This window comes from Rhinolophus sinicus, chromosome 2 (genome assembly GCF_057876585.1).
Source record: "Rhinolophus sinicus isolate RSI-liver-muscle chromosome 2, RSI-T2T, whole genome shotgun sequence".
Classification (NCBI taxonomy): domain Eukaryota; kingdom Metazoa; phylum Chordata; class Mammalia; order Chiroptera; family Rhinolophidae; genus Rhinolophus; species Rhinolophus sinicus.
This window is the reverse complement of record NC_142502.1, coordinates 17,450,741-17,474,843: the sequence shown is the minus strand read 5'-3', so window position 1 is coordinate 17,474,843 and position 24,103 is coordinate 17,450,741. Positions and strand designations below refer to the sequence as shown.

General features: G+C 33.2%; 1 protein-coding gene across 3 annotated transcripts in view; it reads left to right on the top strand.

Annotated features, from left to right (window-relative positions):
* The window catches only part of ADGB (androglobin), a 144,554-nt gene that overhangs the window by 5,512 nt on the left and 114,939 nt on the right, over nt 1–24,103 (top strand). For all 3 annotated transcript variants that reach the window (XM_088795404.1, XM_088795403.1, XM_074333688.2), the window contains exons 2-5: nt 14,464–14,626; nt 18,369–18,461; nt 21,871–21,942; nt 23,772–23,981. In XM_088795404.1, the coding sequence (XP_088651530.1) occupies nt 14,464–14,626; nt 18,369–18,461; nt 21,871–21,942; nt 23,772–23,981 (538 nt within the window). The remainder of the gene's footprint in view (nt 1–14,463; nt 14,627–18,368; nt 18,462–21,870; nt 21,943–23,771; nt 23,982–24,103) is intronic.

Sequence of the window (24,103 nt, the reverse complement as noted above, 5' to 3'; positions counted from 1 at the left end):
TGTGAAACATGCTACCTTTTCTCCAGGGATATGTAATCTGATGTGGGGTGTACCTAACACTCATACAGAAGTAACTAGGAAACATACGGTAATTCTACATTTGTTAGGGGGAGCCTGTTGGAAATAATAGAAGGAACCATGTGTTGGCATGAGGTTAGATTGATTAGAGAAACCATCAGATTCCTAAAATGAGGGCTGTATGAGTTAGAGGAAAGGAAGCTGACTTTGAACTTGAGCCGGTCTTTCTAACCTCCCCCTAACAACCAATTCCCCAGTTTCAAAAGGCACAGGTTAGCGAGATGGTCAGTGTGGGCAATGGGAATGTTTGGGGCACAGGCTGTCACCCAGTTGGCTGGGATAGAGAGGCTGTGTATGAATGTACTGGCATGTAAATGATCTCAGATGAGAATGCAGCAGAATGAGGGACAGATTAAGGAACTGAAACTATATGTCATGGGGAAACACAGATGGTTTTAATGATCAGAATGATGATTTATGAGGTACAATTTGACAATTGCTGGCATGGAATTCATGCGGAGTTAAGAATCAGGGTAGCAAGAAATACATGGCTGTCTGAGGTAATGGGGGAATGCCTGATTCTGGGAACTCTGGAAGATAGTGAGGACCATTTTTAGAGTGGGGGATGTGGGTGGGTGCAGAGAGGATCAGTAAGGTGACTGAGGTCAAAGATTACAAAAACCAAATTTCTGATCTTCAGCTGAAGTGGTAATGTGTGCTATGATGTCCTGGAGATGATGCCACCATGTCTGGAAAGCCAAAAAAAAAAAGTGTAAATAAAATTCAATGATAATTTTCTAAATACCTTCCTCGCCTTGTTCATTTTTGCATTCTTTTCAGGGCCTGGCACAATGTTGTTTAATATTGTGTGTGTAATTTAATTGAGTTGAACTGGAAACCTGATGTGGCAGTGCAGCCATAAAATCCTCTGACTCAGAAGTAGATAGAGATCGAGAGCCAGAGGGAAGAGGCCCTCTGAACATAGCGCAACACTTGGCATTCTATAAATGTTGATATTTTTAAATATAAAAATCTAGCCAAAATCTCTGTGTAGTGGGGGTAGAAGTATCCTATTAGTCTTTGTGGGATCTGCCATCCGTTCTCCCTTTGAAATAATCTTAATCTGAGCATTTGTTTAATATTCATTAAAATTTGACATGGTTTAAGAATCATCTCTGGCAGTAAAATCATTTTTTTTTTCAAATCACCTAATTTTTAGTTTGTTTAGTTTTGTAGGTAAAATGGTTCCCCAAGTTTACTCTGTAGCATTACTAGTGGAGTAGAAGAAGTAGACTGAAAATATTTAAATTTATAAACTCATGGAATTTCTACTTTGTTGTTACTTAAAAACATAAACACATTTGTACTTTGAAACTAGTAGCGTTGTTGCTAATGTTTATAGATGAGCAAATGAATATTGCCCCAATCAAAAGTGACAATTTATAAATATTTTAATTGACTTTAATATTTCTTTGACATTTTCAGATCACATTATTTAAATCAAGGGATTAAATAATCTATAAACTTATTACATCACTTAATGTGAGAAAAAATAACTAAAAATTGTATCCAAGGCAGATTAAAAATATACCTTTGATATGATTTGTATAATGTGAAAGATTGGATAGAAATATTACTAATCATTCTCCCTTTCACCCTTGACAAATAAGATATGTTATGTTGTTGTAAGAAGGATCCACCCAGTGCTTTGAAATTTTATTAACATTTCTTCCCAGGGTAGGTCTAAGTTAATTAACTCCAGGTTCTGGGGCTTATAACCATGCTAGTTTGTATAGCTGAATTAACATATGGTACATTTTTAAAGTAAACAAATATATATCACATTCATTTTATATATTTTATATATATAGTCACCATTTTATATATATATTCACCAGCCAAATATATATATATACACACATATATATATACCAGCCAAATATATATACATATATATCTATATCTATATATATATATATATATTTGGCTGGTGAATATATATATAAAATGGAGTATATATATAAAATATATATATATACATGTGTGTGTGTATATATATATATATATATATATATATATATATATATACACACACATATATATATACCAGCCATATATATATATATATATACACACACACATACATATTTGGCTGGTGTTAAAATGAATGCGATAGTCCAAATATTTTGTAATTATTTTTATTCCATCCTTGTGACTTGATGAATATCAGAATTGCATATATTACTTCAGCCAAAGTTCTCAAAAGATCAGTGTGCCCATTCTGCCCCCCTTTCCTCACTCTCAGTCTGCGGTATGTGACTTCCATCCACAGATTCTATGCAGATTCTCAGAGGTCAAGGTAAACTCAGAGCCTCTCTGTTGTCTTCATCTGCAGACTTTCTACAGCATTTGTTTCTGAGTAGTCCTGCGTATGAGGATATTCAGAGGAGCTATCTATTGAATCTGAGGGTAGGAAATGTATCTAGGTTAGTTATCAATTAATGAAAAAGGCTCCAGTTCACCAAACCTCGAGGATCCCCTGACAAAAGGAAAGAAAGCAGGAAAAATTGTTCACTGTTTTGCCTGCCTTTGCCCCAGGTATGAGCCAGAAACAGTGAGACTTTAACCAGATAGTCAAGGTCATAGATGAAGGCTGTACTGCACACACTGCCAACAGGGCCTTTCCACATACTATTACAATGAATTAATTAGAAATTAGAGGCAAAACCACATGCTTGCTCCACCTTGGGTCAAAGTCTAGGAGCGATTCAGGACTGATTTGCACCATAGACAAAGAATGAGGTTATGAGGGAAGTAGTTGGAGTTGTGTAAGAAAATAAAAGTAAAAACGTTTATTGGAAACTGTGCATGTACTATGTGCTAGGGTCTGGGTCCTGTAGACCTGTTGTTTCTTTCATGAATTTTTATTTAAGTCATCATGGACACTGATGTTTTTGCATAGCCTGTTTTGTGCTTACTCTTTATAAACATCAGCTTTGCTGCTGGAAGGTGTCACATCCTGGGAAATGACAGAAGCTTGGGGTCCTAGCAGCTTGTGTACACTGCTCTCCTCTTCTGCTCTCCCGGTTTGTTCCTTTTTCTCTCTCAAGAGGGTTCAGCTGCCTATAGAAAAACACGTATCACTCCAGCTAAATTTACCTTCTCTTGTCCTTTCCCGGAGTTCTTTCTTTGGATCTGCCCCTGTTTTGTTTTCTTTCTCCTACCCTCCAAGTTCAGTCATTCTCCACTGGTCTTACTTTGCTCTCCTTTCTTCTCTCTCATTTGATCGTTTAAAATAATCATTTGTGATTTAGATGACAGTTAGCATCCGTGGTCCTAATAATGGAATTGAGCCCAAGTTCAAGTGGACAGATCCGTTTGGATGTGCTCATCTACTCTAAGTTAAATATGTCCAAAACGGAGGTCATTTCTTCTCCCAAATGTATCTATTTTCTGTGTTCATTTTAGAGAATCTTACTAGCACTTCCCTGACATCTTAAATCTAAAGAGCAGTCATCTTTGAGCTTCAGCTCTCCTTTGCCCATCCTATCCAGTTGATTTCCATGTTCTTTTAATTTTCCCTTCAAATTGCTTCTCTACTCTGGCTCATCAATTCATTTTCTTCCTTCACATCTTCTAGTTTGGGCCTTTGTTAATTCCAGGCAGAACCACTGAAAAAATATTCTCATTCCTTTGCCTTTACTGAAGGGTGTTTCTTATCCAATTTACTTTATATGTAATGTTGTTAGTAATCGTAACACACCATTCCATTGATAGGATGCTCCTGCTTTTTTGTTTGGAAAAAAGAAGGGACAGAGGGTGGGAGGGAGGGAGGGAGGGGAAAAAGGGAGGGCGAGAGGGAGGGCGCGAGAGAGAGAGAGAGAGAGAGAGAGAGAGAGAGAGAGAGAGAGAGAGAGAGAGAGCTAGTTAGCTGTCAGAGCCCCAACCAGCTTCAGCTCCTTTTTGTTCTCTGTATCAATCAAATACTAACATACTATTTACATTCTTCCAGAAAAGAGACACTTTTCTACTTTTGTGCCTCTTCCCATCCTCTTTTCTGTGTATAGTTGCTCTCACCCAAACCCCCAATTCAATCAATATTTTAAGACCTGCTTTTCCATGAAGCCATCATTGATTTTCTAAATTGGAAGCAAATCCTCCCCCTCTTCTGTGCTGATAAAGTAATTTGTTTTTAACTTTGCTTTAACTCTTTCACTTTTACCTTTGATTTTTTCTTATTGTGTATACTTATTCTCATTTATTTTGTTTTTTGAGAATAGAAACTAAGTCTTATTGATTCAAATAAGCATAAAGTATTGAGAAAAATAGATAAACATTGAACTTTTAAAGTTAAATGCCCAATTAAATAATTCTAATAAGACCAAGAGAATAAAAGGTCAACATAACAATCTGGCTTTAACAATTTTAAATTTAATAATACTTTAAGATTGGAATTTATTTCCTTACATATTTGATATTTCTGAAGAGTATGGCTCGAAATGCCTCTAACCCAAATTAAATCAATTTTGTAATTCTATTCATATTTGATTGCTTCAGGATATTGGGGTATTGGCTGACATTACTTAAGAAGGCATGCTGATTGCACATTGCATAAATAAACTACCTCACACTATGAATAAAATTATGTCCTTACCCTGAACAGCATGCTTGAAGAAAACAATGGCAAAATTTCAGATCCTTATTTTATTAAAATTTTAACAACCTTACAGTGAAAATAATCTAATTAAAGACTATGAGTGAGTGTGTGTGTGTGTGTGTGTGTGTGTAAGATTCAGCTGCTTTTTTTCCCCTTAAAAATCTCTAATGGCTGGATAGCATATAAAGTTCTCTTTTCTACTCTTACATGTTTTTTATTTTGTCATGTAATCTTGTTCATTGACTTAAGAATTAAAAAACAATAATTTTGTCATCTTTGCAAGGAATGTGTTTGCGTTTAAGTTTTAAAGAAGTTGTTTTGTTAATGTTCTGTTAATAATTTGATTATAAAATACATTTTAATAGAATTATGGACTATTTTTATTATATATAATGATAATGTTTACTTTTTCCCAAATCCAAATTATTCAGGGTATTTAATTTACCAGGAATAGGTACAGATGAAAGGCACACTATGAGTATTGTAGACCAAGTATGTTTTATTGCTTATGATGTGGTAATCCAATATATCATAGAATATAGATTTAATTTATGTATTATTACTCTAGGAACAGATAATATAATATTATTATCACAAAGTGATCTTTGGAATTTCCTTAATTTGCCTTTTAAAATCCCTGGGCTTGTTTTCTTTCCTTTCTTTTTTAAAAATAGGTTTATTGATGTAAATTTGACATACAATAAATTGCATATATTTAAAGGATGTGTCTTGATAAGTTTTCATGTACATTTACACACATGAAAGCATCAAGACAATCAAGATAATGAACAGATCTACCATTCACAAATGTTTTCTTGATCCCTTGTTGATCCCTTCCTTCTGTCCCTTCTGGACTTTAGTCCCCAGGCAACCACTATTATGTTTTCTGTCACTATAGATTAGTTTGCATTTTCTAGAGTTTTATATAAATGGAATCATAAGCTATGTATACCTTTTGTATGGCTTCTTCAACTAATCATAATTATTTTGATACTCATCTATGTTGTTAGCAGGTAGTACAGAATTAGTATTATTTCTTCCTTAAATATTTAGTATACTTCACCAGTAAAGACATTTGGGCCTGGAGTTTTCTTTCTGGAAAGGTTTTTAATGTAAAATTCACTTGCTTTTAATAGATACAAGGACATTCAATATTTCCAATCCAATCTATCCCTTCCTTAACGAGTATTCTTAGTTTGTATCCTTCAAGGAATCAATCCATTTCATCTAAGTTATTGAATATATGGGCATAGAGTTGTTTATAATATTTCCTTATTGTTCTTTTCATGTCTATAAGATCAGCAGTGATGTCCCCGCCTTTCATTCCTGATATTGGTAGTTTGTGTCTTCTCTCTTATGTTCCTGATCAGTCTGACTAGAGTTCAATCAATTTTGATGATGATCTCAGAGAACTGGATTTTTGATTCATTGATTTTCTTCCTATAATTTTTCTGTTTTCTATTTCTATTAATTTGCTCTAATCTTTATTTTCTTACTTTATTTACTTTAGATTTAACTTGCTTTTTTTTTTTTTTCCTGGTTTCTTAAGGTGGAAACAGTACCTTCTTTTGAGACTTTGACTCTAATACAGGTATTTTGTGCTATAAAAGTTCCCCTACCTAGTGCTTTACTGGCATCCTCTAAATTTTAATATGTTGTGTTTCCATTTTTATTCAATTCAAAGGCTTTCTAACTTCCTTTTCTATTTCTTCTTTAACACATTGGTTAATCTTACTCATTTTATTTAGATTCCAAATATCTTGAAAATTTTCCAGGATTTTTTGTTAGTGATATTTATTTATTGTAATTCCATTGGTCAGAGAACATACTTTGTATGACTTAGATTATTTTAAATTTATTGGGGCTTATTCTATGTCTAAGATTATGGTCTAGCTTGATAAATATCATTTGTGTTCTTGAAAAGAATGTGCATTCTGTTGTGACAGAGTGTTCTATAAATGTCAGTTAAGTCAATTTTGATACATATTATTCTATATGCTATAGGTTTTATAGCCTTACTAATTTTTGGTCAGCTTGTTCTATCAATTATTGAGAGAGATGTTACTATCTTATATTTGTAAATTTACCTATTGATTCTTATAGTTCTATCTGGTCTTACTTCATGTACTAACAAAAGTTTAGGATTGTTACAGCATCTCAATGAATTACTTTTTATCATTATGAAATTACATTTTCCAATCCCTTATAATAATCTTTGTTCTGAAATCTACTTTTAAGAATGTTTTGATTAATGTTACCATGCTATATATTTTTCATCTTTTTATTATTTGTGTCTTTCTATATAAAATGGGTTTCTTGTAGATAGCCTATAGTTGTATCATACTTTTTATTCGATCTCACAATCTGTGCCTTTTAATTGGGGTGTTTGGACCATTTATAGTTAATGTGATTACTAATAATTCTAGATTGAAATCTATTATCTTGCTATTTGTTTTCTCTTAGTTCTATGTTTTCTGTGTTCCTTTTTTTCTTCTTCTGCTGTATTTTGAATACATTGTGTTTTTTTCTTAAATTCTGTTTACCTCCTTTGTTGGCTTTTAGTTATATCTCCTGGTTTTGTTCTTTTGGTGGTCACAGTTTATAGTACACACCTTTAACTTATTATACGCTACCTTATTTTGATATTATACCAGTCTACATTTAATACAAAAACATTGTAATGGTATATGTTTCCATCTCTCACCTTTGCTATTATTTTCGTACATTTGACCTTTATGTGTGTTATAAACCTTACTATATTATTTGTTTGTGTAAGCAGTTAATTATGTTAAAAAGATATTCAAAGATTAAAATAAGTTGTATATTTAACCATATAGTCACTACTTTAATTTTTCTTTATTTCTTTGTATAAATCCATTTTTCTATCTGGTATCATTTTCTCTTGTGCCTAAAAGTCTTATTTTATGTTTTTTATTGTGGTGAATATTTTCTACTGATGAATGCTTTCAGTCTTTGTTTTTTTTTTTTAAATGTAAAAAAGCTGTTTATACCATTTTCATTTTTCTTTCCTTTTTCTAAATTAAAGTTTATTGGGGTATTTTTTAAGGTATTTTAATTAGGTGTAGAATTTTAGCTTGACAGATTTTTTTTTTTTTCTCTTAGTCCTTTAATGATGTTGACCGTTCACTTGCATTGTTTTTGATGAGAAATTTGTTGTTTTTCTTTTCTTTGTTTCTCTGCTGGCTCTTAAGATTTTCTTTTACCACTACTTTTGACTCATTTCCTTATGCTGTTCCTTGATATGATTTTCTTCATGGTTTTTGAGTTTGGGGCTCATTGAAATTATTGAATCCATGGGTTTTTAGTTCACATTGAAATTTTTAAAATTTTGACCATACTTCAAATATTTTTTTTGGCTAGCTCCAGTTCCTCCTTTGATGGCACCAATAACGCTTAGATTGGTTGAAGTTGTCCTAGAGTTCACTGATGCTCTGTTCGTTTTCAGTTTTTTAACGTTTTATTTTGGATAATTTCTATTGCTGTCTCTTCAATTCATTAATCTTCTTTAATATCTAATCTATCATTAGTACTTTTCTTGTGTATTTTTTCCTCAGATAGTTTAGTTTTTGTTTTAGTTATGTTCATCTTTTTTTTTTTTTCTTAAATATTGTGCATGAAAAACTACCCAATGACAAAGAAAATTACCCAAAAGGATTGGAGGACTCACTGCGCCAAACTAGTGCTATTGTTACCAACCATAAAACCCAAAGCTAACAGAAGACAATAAATGATAAAAATCAGAGCAGAAATAAGTAAAATAGAGAATAGAAAAACAACAGAGAAAAATCAATGAAACCAAATATTGCTTTTTTGAAAAGCTCAACAAAATTCACAAACTTTTAGCTAGATGGATGAACAAAAGAAAAGAGAAAACTCAAATTACTAAAATCAGAAATAAAAGTAGGGACATTACTATCACCATGTTTCCCTGAAAATAAAACCTAGCCAGACCATCAACTCTAATGTGTCTTTTGGAGCAAAAATTAAGATAAGACCTGGTGTTATATTATATTATATTATATTATATTATATTATATTATATTATACCTGGTCTTATATAAGACCTGGTATTATATTATATTATATAAGACCTGGTCTTATATTAATTTTTTCTCCAAAAGACACATTAGAGGTGATGGTCCGGCTAGGTCTTATTTTCAGGGAAACACAGCAATTCTACACAAATAAAAGTGATTATGAGTACTATGAAAAACTGTATACTATCAAATTGGACAACCTAGATGAAGTGGACAAATTCCTAGAAACACAAAACCTACCAGACTAAATTATGAATAGAAAATCTGAACAGATTTGTAAATATTAAGGAAACTGAATCAGTAATCAAATATATCCCAACAAAGAAAAAGGCTGGACTTGTTAGTTGTACTGGTGAATTCTACCAAATATTTAAAGCAAAACTTATACCAGTCTTGCTCAAACTTTGAAAAAATTGAAAACGCGATAAAAACTTCCTAATTCATTCTGTGAGGCCAAAATTACCCTAATACCAAAGCCAGATAAAGGCAGTACAGGAAAAATAAACTAGAGATCAATATCTCTTATGAACATTTATGCCAAAACCATCAACAAAATACTAGCAAACAGAATTCAGCAATATAGTAAACAAATCATATACCATGCCCAGAGGGACTTATTCCTGAAATGTGAGGATTATTCAACGTATGAAAATCAATCAATGTGATATACCACATCAACAGAATGAAGGAAAAAAAAAAACACATGACTGTCTCAATTAATGCAGAGAAAGCATTTGACAAACTTCAACATCCTTTCATGATAAAAACACTCAACAAACTGGGAATAGAAGGGAAAGTACCTCAACATAAAAGCCACTTGTGAAAAACCCACAGCAGCATCATACTTAATGGTGAAGGACTGAAAGTATTTTCCTCGAAGATCAGGGACAAGGTAAATTTGCTCACCTTACCATTTCTGGTCAACATAGCACTGGAAGTTCTAGCCAGAGCAATCAGGCAAGAAAAGAAATAAAAGGCATCCAAATTGTAAAGGAAGAAACAAACTTACCTGTTTGCAGATAATATCATCTTATAGTTGAGAAATGCTAAAGATTCCTTAAAAAAAAAAAAAAACTATTAAAAGTAATAAATGAATTCATCAAAGTAGCAGGATACGGAGTCAACACACAAAAATTTGTCGCATTTCTATACATAAACAATGAACAATATGAAAAGTAAATTACAAAAATAATTCCATGTACAATAGCATCAAAAATAATAAGATACTTAGAAACTAACTTAACCAAGGAGATGAAAGACTTATACAATGAAAACTACAAAACATTGCTGAAAGGAATCGAAGACATAAATAAATGAAGGCACATCCCGTGTACATGGATTGGAAGACTAATGACAATTTAATGTTATTACTACCCAACGTAATCTACAGATTCAATGTAATTGCTATAGAAATCCCAATTATTTTTTTTGCAGAAATAGGAAAACCTATCCTAAAATACATATGGAATGGGTGACTTTCTGAAGATCGCAAGAGTTCCCTCTGTGTGAAGCTCTCTCTAGTGCTCTGTGCTGCAAACTAGCTGCTTTGATCTCCCCGCGTCACTCTTCCTTCTCCTTTACTGAAGGAATCTGCTGGGCTTTGCCTGGGCTAACTCTCTGTGCACTAGCCTGAACGCTCTCTTTAGACCATAGGGCTCACTTCATTTGTTTCCTATCTTTCGGAAATCACTGTCCTTCATCACTTTTAACTTTTACGTTTCCTACATCATTTCTCTTTCCTTGGGTGTGATTTCTTTCTTTTGACATATTTACTATTTCTCAGTTTTAAGTTTGTTCTTTTGCTTTGTAATGTTGGTTTGTGTATTTTGTAGATATTTAAAACTCATAACATGCTGTTCTCTGCCATGTGGTTTGGATGACTTTCCAGGATGATTTTCTCCTACCCATTGCTGACATCCAGTTGACATGCACTACTGATAAGGACAAGATAGTTGTTATAGTACTGAAATCCTTCCTCATCAGTCGGCACAGTTGCTTTTTTTTTTTTTTTTGCAAATGAAACAGATCCTCTTTAGTCACTTTTTTTTTCCAATGTCAATCAACAAAAAATTTAATGAATGTTTACTATACAAGTAGTGTTGTGAAAGATACTATGAGATGTCAGGAAGGCATAATCTTCATACATGGCTTCTACTCACTAAGTGCTATAATCAGAATTTATAACCTATACATTTTACTGCACTGTAACATTGGCAGGGCCTTTTTTTTTAAATTTTATTAGTTTCAGGTGCACAAGACAAAGCAATACTTAGACGTTTATCATTTATATCCCACACACTGTGTGATCCCCCCTCCCCACACCACTATCCCTCTGACATCGCACAGAGCCATTGCATTTCCACTGTTTCTATTCCTAATGCTGTACTCCGCTTCTTGTAAATATATATATATATATATATATATATATATATATATATATATATATATACACATACATACATACATACATACATACATACATATATATATATTTATAGTTGGCATTCATTATTGTTCAGCTTCAGGTGTACAGGTGTACAATGCAGAGATCAGGCACAGTTGCTTTTTTGATCTCCCTAAAGAATGTCTCTCTGCCTTTGAACTCTGACCCCTCCCTGAGCACTCCAGGACCTATCCACAGTTCAGTTACTAAATGGTTAAGGGACCAGCAGATGGCCTGCAGCGCTCTGTACCATTACGAGAACAGAGTCCTTTCTGAATGGTGGGTGTTTTTACGTTACCCTGTCTCCACTCAAATGTTAACACTGGGAGGTGGGAGGCTTTTCACCATGTGAGAAGTGCTGTCCCTGATGCCATACTCATGGTATTAAAATTGCAGACGTCAAACATGACTTGTGTTCATCTGTTGTTACAGGTATATGTTGAGTATTACAATTTTAATACAGTATAGAGTTTTCTTTTCCTGTCTTAAAATGTGTGTACAGTTTTTGACCTCCTTTATATATATACACACACATGAAATCATCTTAACACCTTTGTGTCTGATGCTTACTTCATATGTCATTTTTATGTCAGTCTGTCTGAGTTGGCCTGTTGTTATAATTTGCTTCCTTTGTATTTCCTTTCTTTCTCCCAGGAGTACCTTCTATTTCATATTTCCACTTTGGAAACCAGCCTTTTGCCTGGCTACCTGAAATTCTTTTTCTACCTCCAAACGTCGGTTTCTTTTGGAATATCCTTTGACGTTTGGAGTATACAGGTTTTATATTATAAACATTCCCCACTGACTTTTATGAGTTTTAAAGAAATACTAAATTTCCGCAAATACATTTGTGTACATACTCCTGGCCTCCCCTAAAAGGGAAAATGACACACCGCCCCCCCCCCCATCTCAATAGCATATTTAACTCACTGTGTGGAAGGGAGCATATAACTGTATATGTAGAGAATATATTTATCTTTGAAATCTTTTATACAACTTGTAATTTTAATAGACTGAATCATTTCCTAGAAATAGGGTATATTGCTATGTGACTAAAGTAACTCTGTATATACCTTTGATTTTTCAGTGTGTCAGATTTGATTTCTTTACATGGTTGAATTTTCTAAAATTTGGCAACATTCATTTTCCAGTATTATCGGTTCCTAAAGATCTTCAAAAGTGTTGGGATAATTTTGTGTTTAAAGATTATCTTTTTCTTAGACTTGATGAGATGAAGAATAATGTGCTTTGAATCCTTAAAGGATCCCGACTGTGCTAGAGCAGTAGGTACACTCTGGTGTGAACTTCAAAGACATACTGTGTTGAGAATTTTAATACTTGTACATGATCTTTTGAAGTCTGCAATATATCTGACATTGAACTATATTTGACCATTATTTATACTGTGTGCGTAGCACTATAAGTGAGCTACTGCGCTGGTACAACACACCTCTAATGAGAGTCTTTTTGTGTGATCTTTAATACAGACCGAAACAAATTTGACATGTTACACAGAAAGTAGGCCAATTAGTGATAAAGCTTAACAGCTTAAGGGAGAGAGCCAGAACATTTACTTACACTTGACAGAATGAAGAGGAAGGCAAAACATAATTTCAGCAGGGCCTTTATTTTTTAAGAAATTAGATCTTCCTTTTATAAAAATAGCTTTAAAGATTTTGAGCTTCCTAAATGAGGTAATTTTATCATGGTTTTGATGGATACAAAATCACCAATTTCTTTTTATTTGTAATCTGTGTCAAGACTCAATAAAACAGAGATACTATAATATACTATTATATGCCTTGGTTTTTCTATTAATATTATGAAAATTTTCCCTTTTCCCCTGAAAACTGGTCTGGTCATCCTTCTCTCTTATTTTTTTACATGCTACTTACAATGTATGTATTCTCAAACTGTCTTTTCCATCAAGATGGTGATTAAGATTTTGGAAATAATCATAATATCCATAAATGCCTACCTATAGAAACAAAAATCTTCAGGATCCAGAAATGAGAAGGGAACTGAAGCTCAGAGTGTCACAGCTCTAAGCTGAAACTGCTGCTTCGGTAGAGAAGGCTTAGCAGTCTTATGACAGTAGAACCTTGTATTTTAACATATATAGGACAAAGTCTTCGACCCAAATGAGGAAAGGGAGTTTTCATAAAGGCATGGCTCGCCAAGAGTTTAGTTCTCTTTTAAAAAGTGTATAAGAAAGTCCACCTAAGCACAGAGAGATATAAGAAAGCTAGCTTTTTTCCTGCCTGATATCTGGCTGAAGAAAAAAAAAAATCTTCCTTGAGAAATATGAATATGAAAATGAAGAAAAAGTGAAGGTTTAGAGATATGAAACTATAACATATTAATGATGAGAGTATAAAACAAGTCCAAATTTTCTACAGAAAATTAGTCAAAATATATCATAAACTTTAAATGTGCAGATATTTTGGTATAGTACGTCTCTTTATTAAAAGCTATCCTAAGGAAATAATTAATAACATATGCAAATATCTGGCAACCAGGATAGCCACTACTATCTTGTTTTTAATAGTAAAAAAATATGTAAATCAAAACCCTCAAATTTCCAAAACAGGAGCTTAGCTAAATGAAAGGCAGTACTCATATAATAGAACATTGTGCAATCATTAAATTCATACTTAGATAAATATTTAGGGGTGTGAATTATTAAAAAATATACGGATAAGTGAATAAAAGCAGTCTATAAAAGAGAATTTGCTAAATGATGTCATCTTTGAAGAAGAGATGTATCGGTAGAGTTTACATTAGTCTTTGTACATTAGTCTGAGAAAATGGACAACTGTTAACAATATGGTTTCTAGAATGGATTGGGTGTGACTTTCTCATTTATCTAATTTGTATTTTTAAATTTTCTTTTAAAATAATGATCACGTAGCACTTTTATATAGGGAAAATCAAAATTATATTTGTACTGATCTTCAAAAAGCTACTAGTATTATACATGTAAAAGAGTTTCTTTAAATGTGAAATTTATATTCATATCCCCCTTTCTGGTGTCTTACATGTTTATGATGAATGTCTTCTATTAGAAAGTGGGGACTAATGCTCAGAATGTTTTTATTGAATTGTGTCTTTTGGGTATTTTGGTCTTTAGAACCCTAACTCTGCCTGGCCACAGGTATGGCTGTATTGAACAATGTATTTAGAGTGACTGCTGACAGGATATTTAAATATAAGCATTCGGTTATCTAATATTTCACCTCAGAGATTTTAATTAGAACTAAGCCACCTCCCTCCCTCTCTGTTTCTAGTCAGTACTATTTTGGCAGTAATGTACCAGCCAGTTCTGCTGAGCAGAAGAAGGGGAAATTCCCTATCTGGCCAGAATGGAACGAAGCTGACATAAATGCAGAAAAGTGGGACACAGGCAAAGGTGGAAAAGAAAAGGACAAAACAGGAAAAAGCCCTATATTTGTGAGTAAACTTAATTGTGACTAGATTCCATTTGGGTCTTTAATTTTACAATGAAGCAAGATTTGTTAACATGTTCGTATACTCATTCTTTTCCACAGCTTCCATTCAAAAGATAAATTTTGTTTTTGTCCTACCTTGTCTTTCCAGTCCTTAGTTAGTCCTGAGCTTTGGTGAATCACATTTCAGTAAGTTGGAGGAGAGAAATGACCAAAGAGTCACAATTAAATAAAGGAGAAATTGATAGAACAGGTTAGCTAGTGGATTTTGGACAGAGTTGGGAACAAGGCATTTGGAGATGGTAGTTAGAAACTGAGAGACCTCTGCAGTCTTGTGAGCTGTTATTTGGAGATGATGGAAAGATTTTTTAAAAGAGATGTTACAGAGTGGCTACGTTGAACTCTGGTATCTTCATTTGCATAGAGCACTCTGAAACGGTACTTATTAGCACTTACATTTTTTTCACAAAATACAGATTCACAGACTTCACGATTTATATCAACAATTTACAAAAGTTATTCAATAAACATAAATTGCTGACTCTGAGAACAAATTACCAATGTGTGAGGGAATGTATTATTTGTACCATACCTAGGTAGATTATGGAACTTTTAAATGCAAAGGGCTTTTGAACTCTCTGGGTTCAAATGAAAATGGCCATATTTTTAACAGCAGTTCAAAACGTACAGACACTGGCTGTGAATTTACAATAGGAAGGTACCTAGCTTGTGCAAATCCTCAGTGGAGCAGTTAAGCATCACTTCAAACCCTGGTTATTACAGCAGTGCAAAGTGGTACCATCTGAGATAGAACCTTGCTCCCCACCCCCCAGTTTTGTTCTACAACCTCAGCATTCACGGCTCCGGAAGCAACAGTCTGTCTGCTAGAGTGAGTGCTGGATACTCCACGCATTGTGATTACATTTCTATGATATGTTTGTTGACTCTTAGCCATGATTTATATTTTACCATTTAAATTTGACCAGGACATTTATATATTAATGTAACATGTGTATTTTACCAGGATTAATTGCCTTAAGCATCAAACTGTACCAGATATCCTTGGAATTTTACAGAAGGCCACTTCTTTACATGTGAGGCTAGTGATCAGTACGTCAGCCTCTGATGAACTAACTCTTCTCTGCAATTCCAGAATCAGGTCTCACTTCAGCTAGGTGATGGCAATGAAAGAATATAAGGGGTGGATTAATCTGAGAAGTAATATATGATGTATTGTCAGGTGGATATAAGCAATACACCTAAAGCAAAATGACATGGAAAAATTACCATTAACTTAATGTGAGAGGCTCAAATCCTGGAGAAAAGGGAATTATGCTAGGATGAGCCTCATATTTGCCTTACTTTTATATGTTTGTTTATTTGTTTGAAGGACATTTATTAATTCAAGGGATGGTAATTAGAGGCCAAGCAGAAAGTAGTGTCTTTGGGCTTGTATCAGTTTCTTAGGGCTTAAGGGAGAGAGGATATTGTCTGGAGCTGCCAAAGTGGCCAGAAGTTGAACCAAAATCCCAGAGATAACTACAGAGCAGTGATTTGAAAATTTTGAATATGATTTTATTTGGGGATATTAGCTCAACTCCTAAGCTATGCGTGTGAAGCTTTTTCTGCCGAGCAAATGAGTAAAAAGCAGTTGCTTGGAGGCTGCATAACTGAGAAAAGAATTCATGATGCTGTGGCAAGCAACTGGAATTCAGGGGACACCAAGGTGAAGAGACCCTGATAAACACTCCAGCCTTTCAGTTAGTACCCCATGATAGCTATGCCATTCTGTACTGAGGAAGGGTGTACCAAATTTACACCAGCCTTACCAAATGCTGAAGCCCAGTCTTGACTGGGTCAAGTTCATGTTGTACTCTGCCTGCCAGAAGGGAATAAAATCTTCCTTTCTGGAGGAAGACATTATTATTTAGAGCCTTCTGAATTTTTATATTCAGTGTATATCATATAAACAAGTTTACCAGACATAAAGAGAAACAGAACCAAGCAACTGAAAACCAAGAGGATTAGATAATAGAAACAGAACCACAGGTAACTCTGATTTTAAATTGTCAGATAGGGGAGTTTAAAAATAATTAAATTAATATTTGTGAGGAATAAATAATGTGAAGGAGACCCAGAAGTCAAATACAGCTCCTGGAAACCTCAGTCTATTTTTCAAAAACTCATTCTTTGATCATTTTGACTAGATGTTGGGGTTGCCTTTGTCTTCATTCAAATTATTCCGCTATCTTAACTGTGACAATAAACCACATGCTCCAGATGCACATCAAATTTATTACATTTAAAACTTAGACAATGCCCTCAAATATAACCCCTTTCTGAGGCCAAACCAGCATTAGAATGAAAAATATGATTACCATGAAAATCACAAAACACTATTTATTTTGCCCCATCTCCATTCAATCAGGTGAAATTTAGTTACCTTTTTTTTTTTTTTTTTTTTTTTTATATACAGATAGTTGATATTCCTCAAGTATTTTGGTTATACTCCTAGTACTTTTCATGTTATTTCTTATAAGGATCTCGACACCCCTCTCGCTCAACTACCTTATGAGCTGTGAGAACTTTTACATAGTAGCTACCTGAAGTCTCTCTAGTTTACTAGATTGCTGCATTTGAGAATAGATATTTAGATATCATTCTTTCTCCAGAGCTCACTAATTGACCTATACTAGGGATTCAAAAATTAATGAATTAATTATATTCTTGGGCATTTATCCCAGAGAAATGAAAACTGATATTCACGTAAAAACCTGTAACCTGTAGACAAATGTTCATAGCAACTTACATTAGTCATAGCCCCAAACTGGAAACATCCCAGATGTCTTTCAAATATCTGTGTCATGAAGTATTACTCAGCAACAAACAAGAACAAACTATTGGTACATGCGACAATTTGGATGAATTGAATCTTCAAGGAATTAGTCAGAGAGGGAAAACAGCCAATCCAAAAGGTTACGTGCTATGTGATTCCATTTGTATAGCACTATCAAAATGACAAAAGTATAGAAATAGAGACCAGGTTAGTGATTGCCAGGGCTAGGGAGTGGGGAGGTGCAAGGTAGCTGTGGCGATTAAAGGGCATAGGAAGGATCCTCGTGCGGAAGGAACTGTCCTGTATCTGGTTGGTGTCAATCTCAATATCCTGGTTGTGCTGTGGTGCTATCGTTTGTCAGATGTTACCATTGGGGAAACAGAACACAGAAGCTCTCCATATTATTTTATACAATGGCATGCGACTATATAATTATCTCAAAATCACAAGTTTAATTAAAACAATAAATGAAAGTCAGATCAAAAGTACACATTTCATTTACATATAGCCCTGTTTATGATACTAACAATTGACAATTTTGTAAACTTTTTCAATCTTCTCTATTTAGGTATAAAAAAAAAAATTCAGTGGAAAGTATTTCCGTATCTGGCCCATCCAAAACTGTTTTCCCTCTACACTTAGTTCACATACCAAAGTAGTTCATCCTTGTTTGCACTATTTCTTCTGCAATCAAAATGCTACTAAACAAGGTTTCATGAATTAAATACGATGTTGTTAACTTCAGTATTCTCCAAATACTTCATGACTAGCTAGAAAACAAACACACACGTTGCTCTATAAATGTTCATTTATTGATCTGATCTATGCATTTACTAATTTTATTAGGATTGAGTTGTTTTTATTTTAATGAAACCATAGGGAGATAAAACTCAATATATTTTTTATATAGCATTTTTTTGAGGACCCTGAAGGAAAGATTGAATTACCACCATCATTGAAAATTTATTCCTGGAAACGTCCACAGGACTTTTTAATTAATCAGGTAGGAAATATTTTTATTAACCAAAATATGTATTAATGATGGGATGTCATATGCTAGTTATGAAAAATTTGTATTTAAAAATAATTTAGAGTAATTTTTTCTGTGGTATTCAGTAGTAATAAGTAATTACATTTTGGCATTTAAATTAGAAATAGTTAAATATTTCTTATACTGGCTTCAGGAATATTGAGATTTTATTTAGAGCCTCAAGTTTCTTCTCTCCATTATGTCCAATTATAGACTAAAATGTTGTGAGAAGTTATTCCTTAATTTCTTACAGACTTACTCCTTTCTGCTTCTTAGCAGGAACTTACGTGGCTTGAAGGTCTATTTACTCTAGTGTTTATTAGTATTAGTTTTCCAGTCCAAGAGATTTGCACTTGGATCTCTCTATTTCAGGGATTGTTGAAGCATTTCCCAAGGGCATTTCCCTTCATTTCTGGACCTCATGCCCAGCCTCTTGAATCATATTGACTGGGACATTGCCCAGGAAACCTTTATTTTAAATAGCACTTAGGTACTTTAAAGCTTTAGATCCACTGGTCTACCTTCCTAGTAGCAATGTTCATTTGAATATATTTGGTATTTCCAAGGGTTTAATTAATCATGAATGTCTTTTTTTCCTTCTTGATTCTGTTATTATTTTCATTTAATGCATAGAAAAGCAGTAGGATAAATTAGTTGCTAGTTAGCTAGTCAAATGGTTGTGATGGAGCTAATTTTTCCATACGTTATGGAATCCATTTAATGCCCATTTCTGCACAAAGTGATCTTATTCCTAAAACTTTTAGCCTTGATAAGCACTGCTACCAATGCCAGAAATTACAATTTATCCACCATATTTTCTAATTACTGTTTCTAGCTGAGAAAGTCAGGTAATCCTAAATTCAAAAATACCAAGGGTGCCAAAAAAATGTATACGCATGACTTGTATTCATCTTTTGTTATCGGTATATATTATCACAATTTTAATAGTTTTTTTCCTTTCTTAAATGTATATACATTTTTTGTCATGCTCTATATTTACTAAAATATGAAAGTAAAATATATATCTCTGTTCATCAGAGTACTTATGGAATGTTTACTTGTAAGACATTTTAAATGAAAGAAATCAAATATGCATGAACCATGCCTTTAAATTACTTATACTGTTAGGTAACATTGGCATAAAGAATACAAATTCTGTGATGTCAATATAGTGCACTTAATATTAATGTATTATTAATAATATTCAGGCTCTGCTCAATAGAAATTCAGAGTTTTCATTCCATGCAAATAAGGGATATGAATTCCATGAAGCAGGAGTATTGTAAATTTGAATAAGTAGAAAAGTTTTATAAACCATCTCTCTCTCTTTTTAGCATACCTTAATTCTGAGAGATACACTTGTACTAAAAATAAATTCATTCATTTTTGTTTATGATATTTCCACCTACATTTATTTTAATGCTGCCATCCGTCTACCTCCACTCCCCTCTGCACTGACTCCTTCTCTTGATCCATCATGTTGGAGTATAGACCAGAACAGCCAGAACTGAAAGTGTAGCTAGGTAGGAAAGTCTTAGAATAGTGTGTTTCAAGTTTTAATGTCTAGGACCTCATTTTACATTGAGACTCATTAAATATGGACATATATAAAGTTTAGACAAAAATTTTGCAAAAGAATAATGACCTTTCTATGTGAGATTCACTCTACTCTACTATATTCCATAGATAGATAGATAGATAGATAGATAGATAGATAGATAGATATAAATATAGTCCTGACCATATATATAATGTATACATGTAACAATGTGTGTGTATATATATACACACAATAATATGTGTTTGTATATATATGAGTATATACATTATACATATATACATATATACACACATATGTATATATACACATATATACACACATATGTGTGTGTATATATATATATATATATATATATATATATATATATATTCCTGACCCCTTAAAATGATTTCATGAATCACAAAATAATTGCAATACACAATTTAAAAAGCACAGTATAGCCTAGAAACACCCGAAACACTCAAAACAAAAGATGAGGTCAGAGGGAGTGATTTAAGTCAGAGAGAAGCTAAGTTATTAAACAACTTAAAAGCCTGGATTTAAAATATCAGTCAACATGGACCATTCTAACCAAGAAGGTAAACAAGCCCTGATCACAGAGTGAGTGATCAGATCTGTTTATTTCTGAGAACCAGATATCAGTGGCCCAGGCCCTTAAGTGTTGATTATATTGAATAGATGTAAGATGTCTGAAGATTAGTCTTGCCCCAAGTGTAGGTATAAGGGATGGAAATGCTAAAATACCACTGAAGACACCTCTGCCTCAATATTTGTGTTTTATACAAACTGTTAGTTCCTTGTTTTCATTTGTCAGCGTGTTACTAAGTCTAACTTTTTAAACTTTAGGTATCCAATAATTATTTAATTGATAATAAATTATAATTAATTGATCGATTATAATCAATATAATTAACATATTTTTATTTAATTAAAATTAAAATTAATATACATTCATTTTAAATATATTTTATAATTAATTTTAATGCACATAGGTATTTGCAGAAACATATGGGTATTTAAGAAGTGTTGCATCATAATCAGTCAAATCAGAATAAAAATATATAAAACTTACTATGTTTATAAACTATGGACATAAGAGTCAATTCAGGCCTTACTGTAGTTTTAGGTAAATTTTTCTCAGACATAAAAAAAATATATATTTTATTGAGTTTTCAAGATTCTAGTTGTCCAGACGATTAAGAGTAATTGATGGCATTAGTTTCCATAAAAATATTTCACAAAATCATTTTTATGTTAATTTAATATGTTAAATATATAAGCTCTATATGGATTTTAATTAATTATTTTAAAGTTACAAGTCATAGTTTTCCTTATTATGTTTATTTCTTACTAGACTAAATACATAAAAGCAACTTTAGACATATACTAATTAAATAATGACCATCATATTATTTATTTTTAAATATCAGGATTTAAAGTTGGGCAAGAAGTTAAACCGCTTTTACAATTAATATTTTTCATCCCAAGATGAAGCTATTTTTCCAGCTACCAGATGTTAACTGTCAATTTTAAGCTGGGTGGTTAATTTAAATTTTAAATCACTATACACTCAATTTATGTGTATATGTATGCTAAGTTTACCTGCATATATTATACCTTATAACAGTTTATTTGTATGTTAAAATATATTTTATAGCCATTACATTTTTAATGTCAAATAGGGTTACTTTACGGAATAATGTGCTCATTTTTGTATTTCTTCTGATTCCGCTGGTAGTGAGAAATGAAATCAGGTTTGACCTATTTATAGCACATGAGCTACATTCCCTAAAAAATAACATCTTTTTTTTTCATTTTCAGACTCCAGTAGTTGTGAAACACGAAATCCTGTTTGACTTGTTTTCAGTAAATGAACATTTATTCTGCAGTGAGGTATGTAGGGAAGTATGAACTAGGGCCTCCTTGCAAAAGGCCTTGTTGCAAAATGCTTAAACAATTCCGTCAGTTTCATTTCTCCCTTGATCACCTTTAAGTTTTGGTATAACTGATTATTTAATATGCCAGACATTCAAAGCGAAACAGAAGTCTCTTTGAGTTTAGCATGTAAATGGTGGGCAAATGTTAGTATCAGCACATAATGTCATACTTTTTTAGCTTGTACCCCTCTTCTCCTGCCCAGGTTAGCTGGGTTCTCACAATCTAGGCATTTCTCCTCCAGACCCACCTTCTTAGCAATTGACATCAAGTTACTCTCCACGAGTAGGGTGTTATATTGTTTGATTTACTAATGTGGGGAAAGCACGGGAGCACTTTGATTGCAGCACCTCATCTAAACAAATCAGATTTTCAGCACAGCCGTCCTACTGCCTGTGGTGTGGGGGGATGCACCTCCCCATCTCCCACCCTGGCTGGGTTTTATCCATCAGCAGTCCTATTCCACTCCCCTAAGGTAGTTATATCAGAAACAGAGGCTTTTTGCTTATTTTCTCCTGAGACCCAGTCAGAGGAGTGGGCCTTAGTCATTATTGATTCAAACACTTTGTCTTTCTTAGGTTTAATATCTTGACCAATATTGAAATCAAAATATTTATTTCTTCAACCAGGTTGTACTGATTGGCATACTAAAATTATCTCCAAGTTGTTTTACATAATATATTTTAGTCTAAAATATGCTTACTTATGAATTCTGAAACATACACAGACTTGAGCTTTTTTTTTTTTTCAAGGAAAGAAAAGTATAAAATATTTTATAGGAAAATTTTCAGATATAAAGAGGATATCTGATTTGCCTTTTTCAACTTATCCAAACTTCAAGAAATTTCTTAGATAATGTAAATTAAGAAAAACATAAATCTTAACAGGTCATTCTCAAGTGAGAATTTAATCTCTGCACATGCCAGGCAGTGAAGCACGGCATGAATATTTCAGAAAACCCAATACTACTGAGAGTAATAATGGCCTTACTTAACACCCACTCTGAACTGGAGATGTCTTACTCATTGTTTCTATTACTCTCAAAAATGCTGGAAATAGACAGTTAAATCAACATTTAACAGATGAAAAATTACAATTTAGGCTGAAATGATTTACTCAAGAACAGAGAGACCTGAAGGAGGATTAGAACCCTGGTCCCTATTTCTCGTCGGAGGCCCAGCTCCCACTGTGTCTTGCTGCCTGTTAAAAGCTCTGCACGTGGGAGTTGCACTTGGAGAACTTCAGCTCCTGCAGAGCAACACGTGATGTATGAGCTTAGAGTACATTCAAGTATGATTTTAATTTTTTCTCATGTTTCCTTTCTTGTCTGATTGGTCCTATTGACATAAAAGAGATCATCTTCTCAAACTTCTCAACATGTACAGAAGAGTAGTTCACTCATTTATAAAAAGCTAATTCCATCATAAAATCATCATTGTTCTCAGAAGCGTTCAGTCTTTCTGTTTCTCTTCCTCTCCCTCTCACACACACAGAGCTGAAATGAAAGTCAATGTCAAATGGAGGTCATTGACAGTTTATTCTGGAAGACAGCGCTTAGCTACGAGTGTGGTTAATATATATTTTTTAGCTTGTGATATGATTATACTTTCTGAAAATAAAAGCAAGATCTATGACTTTATTCTGCAGGTCAGAAATCAAAATGTGGAACTCATTACATATAGAATTTAATATTACTATTTGAAGTAGATTTCCCATGATTTTCCCCCTAAATTACAGCAACAACAACTGAAAAATAGCTACTTGACACTAATGGTTTTTGTCTCTAGTTGATGAGATGGATTATCAGCGAAATCTATGAAGTTTGGAAGATATTCAACGGGGGAATTTTGAGCAATTATTTTAAAGGGACTGCAGGGGAACCCCCTCTTCTCGTCTGGAAACCCTGGGAACACATATACTCTCTGTGCAAGGCTGTGAAGGGTCACATGCCTTTGTTCAATAGCTATGGAAAGTATGTTGTAAAACTTTACTGGATGGTAAGTTCATGTTCATGTGCATTAATATTCTTTAACATTAATTGTCTTTAACATTGAAATATATTTGCCTTATGTGCTGTCACCTAGGCTAATACAAAATGATGCAATTTATGCAAGATATC